Here is a 9,943-nt window from a genome sequence, read left to right as displayed (position 1 = left end):
AAAAAGAAAAAGACATGCCTACAGCAACCAACCTTGGGTCAGTTTGCAGAGGAGCCACCTTGAGTCTGACCAGTTCTCCCTGCCCCTAGCTCCCCTCCCACCAGCTGTTAATTCCCCACCCTACCCTGAGCAGCAGGAACACAGCAGAGGCAGAAAAGTTCTCAACTACACCTACAGCTACTGCCAGCCATTGGCGGGAGGAGAGGGCTGAGTTTTGGGTTAGGGTACCTCCAAGCTGCCCAGCAGAGGGAAAGGGAAAGGACTGTTTAGCTATAGCAGCAGAATGGGACAGGCAGCCCATCCCCTCCATGCCAGCTACCCATGCTCCAGGGCCAAAGGATCACCCTAAAGCAAGGCTGGAATGTTAGCTGGTGAGAGTTCCGGACACCAGCACCCAGGCCCTGATAAGCCAACTTCAGAGCCCCTTCTGGGAGAGAAGGAAGGAGGTACCGTCCCCCTGGGTTGTCTTCCTCTTTGAGGAATCCCTCCTTTTCCCTCCCCTCCCTAGTCAGCTCCATGCAGAAACATGCCAGAAGGAGTTCAGATGGTAGTAGAGTCAGGGCAAGGGAGAGAGCACAGGTTGGGGAAAAAGAAACACTGGGGAGATGAACTAAAAGGAGAGGCTGGAGGAGCCGTACCCGCCCCACGGGCCCGTCACCCCGACAGGATATGCCTCACAAACGCTGCAGGAAGGAAGAGACATTAATGGTGAAGACAAGACACAGACATGGGGCGAAGGGGTACGGTGGTGGGGAAACAGACAATCCATTTATTTTCAGTTCCTTCCTTACCCACCCTTCACACATCACTCCTCCCTCTCCGATCACCACCTGACTGCCCACACCTAGATTGGGCTGGGCTCTGCCCCTTTCCTCCTAGGTCCTTTTGGAGCCCCAATCTGGGAATAGGAAAAAACCCAAATGCTACACTTGACCTGCACATACAGCTGCCTCTTCTGGGAAAACCCAGATTCACCCCTCACCTTCATAGTTGATACAACCATTACTGTCCTCATGTCCTGCCACCAGCATCTCAACTTCTTCCTCTGTCATCTTCTCACCTGCAGAGGGAAAGCGTTTTTGGAATTGGGTGACAAGTGGGATGTATTAGGGTGGCACCTCAGTTTAAGGACAAGGGCACAGAGCCTTACCCAGTGTGACAAGGACATGCCGGATTTCAGCACCCATGACTGTGCCATTCCCTTCCTTGTCAAACACCCGAAGGCCTTCAACATAATCCTCATAAGTGCCTTGGTCCTTGTTCTTGGCCACAGTCTGCAGCATAGGCAGAAAGTGCTCAAAGTCCAACACCTTCACATTCATCTCTACCATAAAAGGAGGTGCAAGTGTTAGGCCTGAGAAGTCACACAGGTTCTCAGGACAGTATCATGGGGATCTCAACCAAACAGATGGCTCCCACACAAAGCAGGGAAATCCATGGGATTGCTAACCAAGACATAACTTGCTTGAATTTGGAGTCTATGAAAATAATGGGAAGCTCCAGGCTGAAGAACTGTGGGCCCACTACCACACTTAAGGCCCCTCACCATCACTCTTGGGGTTCCCCAGGACCTTGAGCACCTCGGCGTTGGTAGGGTTCTGGCCCAGGGCCCTCATCACATCCCCACACTGGCTGTACAGGATCTTGCCATCGCCTGTTCGGTCAAACAGCTGGAAGGCTTCTTTGAATTCTAAAGATTCAGGTGAACATCAGTTGGAGAAGGGGGGTAATTGAAACTCTACCTCAGAGTTCTACTACCCACTGAAGTGTGATCATGCTGAGAAAGCCAGATATCTGTACCCACCTGTACAGCTGACTCTGCTAGGAGGGATCCATTACTCTTCCAACTCAGGTGTCCCATATAAAGATAAAGCTCCCTCCTCCCCCCGAGCTGCAGGGTAATATCCGTTTACAAACACCCTCTGCCTGCAGCTGGCCTCCCCCAACCTCTCTGCACTGCTAAACCACTCTGGGCAGGAATTTGCCACCGCCCAGTCTGAGTCCTGCCCTTATAAGGAAGTAGGAGCAGCACTGGGACTGGGGTCGCTCCAGCCTGCCACTTCCCACCCCACTGTACACCTTCCAGAGGATAGACCTACAAAGTCCTATCTCTAGCAAACTCTCCTGTCCTCGTTTTCAGAATAGCAAGTCACTGCTCTTTACAATCTTCACAATTTCAAGCTGGGGGAAGGGAAGAGTTATCACAGGAGATGAGGCAGGAATAGCTAATTAAGGGACAGAAGTGCACAGGCAGCGTAATACACCCTCCCAAGCCGCGCACACAGCAGGCATTGGTGACCAAGCTGTTTGACATACACCACCTAAAACTCACCCAGTGCCTGGGGCTGAGATCTAGAGTGGGAGGGGAAGAAGAAAGAGAAAAGAAAATGGAGGATCCAGAAGGAGGGAAAAAGGAATCCAGGGGGTATTCTCTTGTGCGGGCGCTAAAGAGATGACAGGTTAGGGTGAGAGGGTAGCTCGTAGAGGGGGTGTCTCTCTCCATACGTGTAACCTCACGGGGGTTAGAGACTACCTACCTGCAGTCTGGTCCTCAGTGAAGTCACACTGCTCAGAGAAGAGGGGAGCGGTCAGCAACTGAACTCTAATTCTCCAAGCTTCTATCCCGGTCCCACAAACTGAACCATAAACTCCTGCTTCCCAGCAGGACAGGGCCCCACATTTTTCAGCCCCACCTTCAACCTTCCAGACCTTCAGGTTCAGTTTGCCCTACCCCTGCCTTCCTCTTGCCTCCACCCATGGTGTCCCGCCTCTCACCCCAAACCCACTTATCTCCCAGGCCCGAGCCCCACCATCTTGACTGATCCGTTCCGCGGGACCTTTTCCTGCAGTAATGGCTCCGACTCCAGGCCCAACCCTAGACTTAGTACGGCCCAATGACGTCACCCCGGCTGATCCAGCCAATAGGAGCCCCGGCCTGGGCTTCCGCAGACAGTTGCTACAGTAGTAAGAAGGTGGGTGGGGCCGCTGGGGTTCCTTAAGTCCCACCTGGGCGCGGAGACCTCGCTGTGGGAGGCGGGATGGGGGTGGAGCGCAGTGAATCCGCTACCCCAATTAGAGCAATATCAAAGGATGTCACTTTTGGGAGCAGAGTCCTCCCCTCCCTCCCTCCCCCACCTCTGAAGAAAACATCAGTCCGAGACCAAGGGAGGAACTGCGTCTTTATTTTGAAACAATAGGTGGCCTCCTGGTGGCTGGAACGTGCTTCCGCTTGCAGGGGCTCGCTGGGTCTGTGAGGTAAAAAAGAAGTTGCCAAGCCCTGGCGCTCCCTCAGCAACCCCACAGGAAAATGCACTGCCCTGGTTTTCTCTGAGGGCTGAGGGACGGGATGGAGACTTGCCTCTCAAGACAGGAGGGGTGGGAGGGGTGGGAGGGCTCACCCACCCGCAGAGCTCAGACGCTTAGGATGTGTTTCAGGAAGGCTGCAGGGAGAGAAGGCCAGAGGAACTTCAGAGGTGGGGGAGGAAGGAAAGATGGGCCCCTCCGACTTCAGGTAACCCAGGGTGCTCCTCCCCTGCCCTCTCCAACCCTGGCCCTTCTGTCCCTCTGGCCCCTCACCCTCGTAGTTGATGCAACCATTGCTGTCCTCATGTCCTGCCAGAACAGTCTCCACCTCCTCCTCAGTCATCTTCTCCCCTGAATCCCAGACACAGCGTTTGACCTCTGCCATCCCTCCTTCATGCACCCAAGGGTTATGGTCATCAGTGTGGTACCCTGGGGACTTCCCAGAGCTACAGCCCTCAAAGGAATTCTACCGGGTTATGGATGCCTCTGGCTTTTTATTTTGCCTTGGTACTGAAGAACACTCTTATGGACAAGGAAACTGAAGCCCAGAGGGTTAAAAGCATCTCTTCCAAAACAAAAACTCAGGTTGCCCACCTCATCCCAGTTCTTCTGTCCTTCAGGAGGCACTTTAGCCTTTGGAAAAGCAAGTCCTTCAGATTCTGATCCCATAGCTGGGCCCTTCTCAGTCTCCTGCTCAAGACCTGCAGGACAGTAATCCCCTCCCTGGCCCACCTCCCTCCTGGTGCACACTCTCCTCTCCACCCCAAAGGAGTTCTGGTCCCTGGCTCACCCAGGGTGGTGAGGACATGTCTGAGTTCTGCTCCCATGACTTTGCCATTCCCCTCCTTGTCAAACACACGAAGCCCCTCCAAGTAGTCTTCATATGTGCCTTGGTCCCGGTTCTTGGCCACTGCCTGGAGCATAGGCAGGAAAGTCTCAAAGTCCACACGCCGGGACTTCAGTTCTGGAGGTTAGAGGGGTGAGGGAGAGGTCACTGTGGTTATCACCTAGGACCCAGTTCCCAACCCCTGCAACAGCTTTCATCTTGTTCAGCGTTCAGAATGTTTTTCTGCCCCTGTGAGAGATAGTTTTGTTTTTGTTGGTTTTTTTTGAGACAGAGTCTCACTATGTTGCCCTCAGTAGAGTGCCATAGTATCACAGCTCATAACAACTTCAAACTCTTGGGCTTAAGCAATTCTCTTGCTTCAGCCTCCCAAGTAGCTGGGACTACAGGCGCCTCCACAACCCCAGGCTATTTTTTTGTTTTAGTTGTCATTGTTTAGCAGGCCTGGGCTGGGGTTGAACCTACCTGCCCTGCTGTATGTGGCTGGTGCCCTAACCACTGAGCACAGGTGCCAAGCCAAGAAACAGTTAAGCCTTGAGTTTCAGCATAGCATCCTTTGTCACCTCACCAACATTTCATCATCAAAAATTGAAAACCTGCATTGTTCCAAGGGTTCTCTCACCGTCACTCTTGGGGTTCCCTAGGACCTTGAGCACCTCGGCGTTGGTGGGGTTCTGGCCCAGAGCCCTCATCACATCCCCACACTGGCTGTACAGGATCTTGCCATCTCCTACTCGGTCAAACAGCTCAAATGCTTCTTTGAACTCTGAGGTATAAGAAGGGGTCAGTGTTGACCTGAGGCTAACACCCATCCCATCACCCCCAGACAGAAGGGAGGTTCATAAACTATGTGCTAGAATTGGGCAGACAAGAGAGGAAAAGAGGTACTCGCTTCAGCAGCACATATACTAAAGAGAGGAAAAGAGGAATAGTGTGGAAGTTTCAAGGTCAGGAATAGGGTTAGGGGAATAAAATCAGGATCTGACCAGGGCTTTGGATTGGACAGTGAGCACAGGGGACCAGCTTCTCCTCACCCTCCAGCTGGTCCTTGTTAAACTCGATCTGTGGAAGAAAAGAGCAGGTGGGGAAAGATGACAGGGCTCATTCAATCCCTCCCTCTCCAGCACTCCTCCCAAACCAACTGGCAGCCACTTCTGGGGAGGGGCCCAGAGGGACCAGGCTAGGAGCCCAGCCACCTCAGTCCCATTCCCAGCTCTTGGCCTTGGGAGAATCCCAAGAGGAGGAATTATAGCGGGGAGGGTTTCCTGGGAACAGGGTTAATCCCACGCCACCTGTTCCCCTCCCTCCGCTGCCCTGAGCTCTGCATCCCTCACATAACTGGGGGCTGAACAAAGGCTAAATTTACCCCTATCCCCCAGCTGTGATTGTCTAACAAGTCTGTCCTTTTCAGCCTCCCTTTCTGGGGTTCAGAGCTGTGGCCTTTGAGTTGAACCACCAGCCAGGGGCAGACAGCAGCTCTCTTCCCTTCACTTTGAAACTGTCCTCAGAACTCAGGTGTTCCCCATCTCAGAGTCCCCCTGCCTCCAGTGGGCGGGGGGAAGCAGATATATACAGGTGTTACAGGTTAGAGGGAGAGAACTGCAAAAACAACAGCAGCGTCACAAGCCTGGATGCTTCCAAATAGGAGACTAAGGGAACCTCCAATCTCATTCCAGTGTTCATTGATTCTCTACCTTCTCTCTCTATATATATACAAATATGTATATATGTATTTTTGAGACAGTCTCACTCTGTTGCCCTGTGTAGAGTGCTCAGTCTACCTCACAGCAACCTCAAACTCCAGGGTTCAAAAGCTGATTGCTTCAGCTTCCTGAGTAGCTGGCACTACAGGTGCCCACCACAATGCCTGGCTGACTTTTTTCTATTGTTAGTAGAGACAGGGTCTCCCTCTTGCTCAAGCTGGTCTGGAACTCCTGAGCTCAAGGGATCCTCCCACCTCAGCTTCCCAGAGTGCTAGGATTATAGGCGTGAGCCACCTCGCCAGGCAATTCAGATTCTCTACTTTCTAGATACTCCCTGATCCCATAGGCTGTATCCCACTCATAAGCCCCCCACCTCCAAATTCTACCTTCACTTTCTGGAGACTCACCACAACTTTGGAGAGATCGATAGGGGGATCCTGGGTTTTCTGAGAGGCTTGGGGAACAGCTGGCTCAGCCTTAGTCTTGACTGGAGGGGCCCCTGCTGCTGGCTTGGCAGTAGGTTTGGAGATGGGGGGCCCTGCTGGTTTCTTCACTGGAACATCCTTCTTGGGAGGCATGATGTCCGGTGGCCAAAGGACAGTGTGCCGATGGGGGCACCCATCTCTGTTTAAATAGGCAGGGAGTCTGGGATGTCAAGGGGCGGGGGCAGGGACAGTGAGCCAGTTGGCAGTGGTGATGATGAGGTAGAGGAGAGATATGCCCGTCTGCCCTCACTCTCCTGCCCCAAGGTCTTCTCTCTGTTCATCCCTCCCTAAAGGCTGACCCAAACAATGTTCCCTCTTGGGGCAAGAGGAGGAAGCCAAAGACTGCCTAGAATGGAGGAGTTAACCTCCGGGGTTAGGATAGGATGCTTGCCAGTGACACTGAGATAGGGGTGAGGCAAAGGAAAGGATCCAGCAGCTTTAGACTCGGGAAGGGCCAGAAAGGAGGTGGTTAGGAGGCTGTGTGAACCATAAGTTAAAGTGGGGTCTGGGAGCTGTGAAAGGGAAAAAATCAAGCAGCTCATCCATCCATCCCTTCCAGTCTCCTCTGACTGCGGGGGTGGGGGTGAGGAGCAGGAGAGGTTAATCCCGCAGTCTACTAATCTCCAATGCTTGTTTCCCTAGGCACCCACCCACTCAGAACTGGAACTGTGCACAGTATAAAGAACAAACAGTAATAGAAAGGGGAGTGTGACATCTCCAGTTGTCTCTGGTGCCCAGTGTTGTTTTAGGGGCGGAGTAGGGGAAAGATGGGTTTAAGACCCACTACCCATCCTCCCAAGAAAGGAACTATTTTCCACAAGCCCTCGTCACTCAAGTAAAACAAAAAGTAAGGCATTTCCTAAACATACAGGGATCCTAAATTAGAGAATTTAGGCCCTTTGTCTCCCAGAATTTGCTCTCCCCCCCAGATGCCATCACACCTGGCGGGGGGGGGGGGGGGGGGGGGGGGGCGGGGGGGAAGCAAGTTCTGGGAGACAAAGGGCCTAAATTCTCTAATTCAAAAATGATGCAGGAGCTCCTATGCCCTCCAGGAGTACTCACCCTCCAACCAAGGAGGCAATTAAAAACCCTCACAGCCTGGTCACAAACCTTGTAGGGGCGCTGAGAGGGTCCAATTGAGGGCCTTTGGGAATGGGGAGGGGGTGCTGGCTACTTTTGTTCTGGAGGAAAAGAAAGGAAGTGTTTAGGTAGCATTCTGAGGAGGATAGCAGCGATTCCACTAAGGCCCTGGGGTTCAGAGAATGGATACTGGGTCCTTCAGCAAAAAAAAAAAAAAAAAGCGTCTGAATCCCATTACTGCAAATTGTCCCACTTTGGGAACATCAGGAATCATTTCTCCCGCGGGGAACACCTGTCTCGCTAACAAGCACTCTAAAATACGCACCCCCCGCCACGCTCCCCAAGTCTCAGAGAAAAGCAGTCCTCCCCAACCGCCAAACACTCACCCTGCAGGGTCCGCCTAGGGGAAGGGGGCGGGGCGCAGCGCGGCGTCCTCCCCTGAAGGGTTAAAGCCGGCGGCCGCGGAGCACACTGGGAGTCATAGTCCCAGGACGCCCGTGAGCTCTCTGGAATGGCGCGAAGACGGCGCCGGGCGGGGACATCCGGTCCCCCGCGGCTGTTGGTGTCTCCACTCTTGCTTTGAGCGGTTTTCTGCCCCGGAACTGAACGGCCGTGAGCAATTTACAATCCACATTAAGCCCAAAGCCCTGCGTGGCCCTCCGAGACATCCCTCTTGCTTAGCCTGGGTGAGCTTCTCACGCAGTGGGGGTGGGAGTGTTTTCCCTGATCTACTGGGGAGAGAGCTCGGGAAATACTGAAACTACGGCCGAGGTAGTGGAGGGCAGGCTGGACCTGACACGCGGAGATTGCCGCAGGCATTTTGCTTCCTCTCGCGGTTCGGAAAGATAGAAAACAGACCAGTGAATTACTGTGTGGCTTGGAGCGGAACTTCCACAATTTTTTATTTTTTTGAAATGAGCAGGTCTCTGGAGTAAAATATTAAGATTTGCAGTTAACACGCCCCTGTTGCCTACACTCTTGTCATCTTTTTTTTTTTTGGTAGGGGGACAGTCTCAGGAAGTCTTAGCTCACAACAACCTCAAACTCTTGGGCTCAAGCGATCCTTCTGCCTCAACCTACGACTAGCTGGGACTACAGGTGCCTGCCACAATGCTAGGGTATTTTTTTATTTTTGTTCAGAGACACAGTTGGTCTCACTCTTGCTCAGGCTGGTCTCAGAACTCCTGAGTTCAAACAATCCAACTGCTTGGGCCTCCCTGAGTGCTAGGATTACAGGCCTGAGCCACTGCACCAGGCCTCCTGTCATCTTCTTAATCATAATCTAGGGGTCCTTCCATGAGAGCACAGCTGCCTCATCTTGGCTGGAAAATAGACAAACTGATGGCTGAATGGGGGAGTGAAGATGAAGCCATGATTTGAGACTGTCACTTAGGGAGGGAAAGGCGCCTTAAGGGAATGATCTTGATGGCTGACTCTCTTGTCCTTCAGCTCCTAGCCAGAGGCTGTCCCTCAAGGAGAATCTCCAGTCAGAGAAGTATGTCTTAAGGAAAACAAAGAAAGTAGGCCTTTTCCTCCAAGGCAGCAAAGGGGTCCTGTTTGTTGTCTATGGCAAAAGTACGTTGCTCAGTAAACCCATATCTTGCTCTTGCTCTGCAAACCTACCCTTCCTCAAACTTTGTTTCATGTTTAGGGAAAAGAAAAATTTTTGTAGTTAATCCCTGTCACCTGTTCCAGTCACCGGGTCCGGGCTTCTTCATCTTGCACAGGTATTTGCGCCACCTTTCCGGATCTTCATAAGTCTTGTAACTGAGACAACTACTACCTATCATTGGGGTTCATTCATTCCTGCAGGTGTTTATCAAAGATCTCTGTGCTGCATGGTGCCTGTGGCTCAAGGAGTAGGGCACTGGCCCCATAAACTGGGGGTGGCAGGTTCAAAACCAGCCCTGGCCAAAAACTGCAAAAAAAAGAAAAAAATCTCTGTGCTGAGAGAGAACCAGCCCTGCCAGGCCCATCTTCACTCACTAGATCAATAAATGCCTTGAGGTCTGTACCTGTGTTGAAGGCAGGGCTACAAGGGTGTGCAAGGATTGGATTAGAGCAGAAAACTTGCACAAGGTCAGGGAAGTGAGGCATGGGTGAACTTTGTGGACTGTAAGTGATGTTCACTGTTTGGGGGAGGCTTTTCAGAATAGTAAAGATGAATTGTGCTGCAGAAATAATGATGATAGTGAAGTTAGCAACTATTCCTAGAGGCTGCCACAGGCTAAGTACTGATGAAGGGGCAAAATTATCTCAGAGTGTCAGCACAGGGGACGCTAGAGAGTGTAGGCTCAGGCCAACAGGCTCAAATTTGAGTCCTGGTTCTGTCAAGTACTGGCTGGTAAACTCCAGCATGTTTAAATTTTATTTAGTATGGCTCAGTGCCTGTGGCTCAAGTGGCTAAGGCTCTAGCCACATACACCTAAGGTGGCAGGTTCAAATCCAGCCTGGGCCCGCCAAACAACAATGATGGCTGCAACCAAAAAAAAAAAAAAAATAGCTAGGCATTGTGGTGGGCACCTGTG

General features: G+C 52.2%; 2 protein-coding genes across 6 annotated transcripts in view; both read right to left on the bottom strand.

Annotated features, from left to right (window-relative positions):
* The window catches only part of MYL6 (myosin light chain 6), a 3,540-nt gene extending 589 nt beyond the window's left edge, over window positions 1-2,951 (bottom strand). The window contains exons 1-6 of one of the 2 annotated variants that reach the window (XM_003790515.2): window positions 2,811-2,951; window positions 2,538-2,565; window positions 1,547-1,690; window positions 1,151-1,324; window positions 983-1,060; window positions 639-683 (exon numbers count right to left, since the gene is read on the bottom strand). In XM_003790515.2, the coding sequence (XP_003790563.1) occupies window positions 655-683; window positions 983-1,060; window positions 1,151-1,324; window positions 1,547-1,690; window positions 2,538-2,565; window positions 2,811-2,813 (456 nt within the window). In that variant the 5' untranslated portion in view covers window positions 2,814-2,951 and the 3' untranslated portion in view covers window positions 639-654. The remainder of the gene's footprint in view (window positions 1-638; window positions 684-982; window positions 1,061-1,150; window positions 1,325-1,546; window positions 1,691-2,537; window positions 2,566-2,810) is intronic. The other variant, XM_003790516.2, reaches the window with a different exon arrangement.
* A 407-nt stretch (window positions 2,952-3,358) lies between these two features.
* Window positions 3,359-7,894, bottom strand: MYL6B (myosin light chain 6B). 4 transcript variants are annotated; one of them, XM_012805547.2, is made up of 7 exons: window positions 7,802-7,894; window positions 6,258-6,474; window positions 5,182-5,209; window positions 4,770-4,913; window positions 4,094-4,267; window positions 3,577-3,654; window positions 3,359-3,440 (listed from the first exon to the last, which is right to left on the bottom strand). In XM_012805547.2, exons 2-7 carry the CDS (start codon window positions 6,426-6,428, stop codon window positions 3,412-3,414), a joined length of 624 nt encoding a protein of 207 aa, XP_012661001.1. In that variant the 5' UTR covers window positions 6,429-6,474; window positions 7,802-7,894; the 3' UTR covers window positions 3,359-3,411. The 4 variants fall into 4 exon arrangements, with proteins under 4 accessions (XP_012661001.1, XP_023369437.1, XP_023369438.1 ...); XM_023513669.1 differs by lacking the exon at window positions 7,802-7,894 and adding an exon at window positions 7,446-7,523; XM_023513670.1 differs by lacking the exon at window positions 7,802-7,894 and adding an exon at window positions 7,398-7,503.
* Between the last annotated feature and the right edge of the window lie 2,049 nt (window positions 7,895-9,943).

Source organism: Otolemur garnettii, unplaced genomic scaffold (genome assembly GCF_000181295.1).
Source record: "Otolemur garnettii isolate 467f Iridium unplaced genomic scaffold, OtoGar3 scaffold00043, whole genome shotgun sequence".
NCBI classification, from domain to species: domain Eukaryota; kingdom Metazoa; phylum Chordata; class Mammalia; order Primates; family Galagidae; genus Otolemur; species Otolemur garnettii.
Note: the sequence above shows the minus strand (reverse complement) of the source record. Positions and strands in the feature narration are given on the sequence as shown.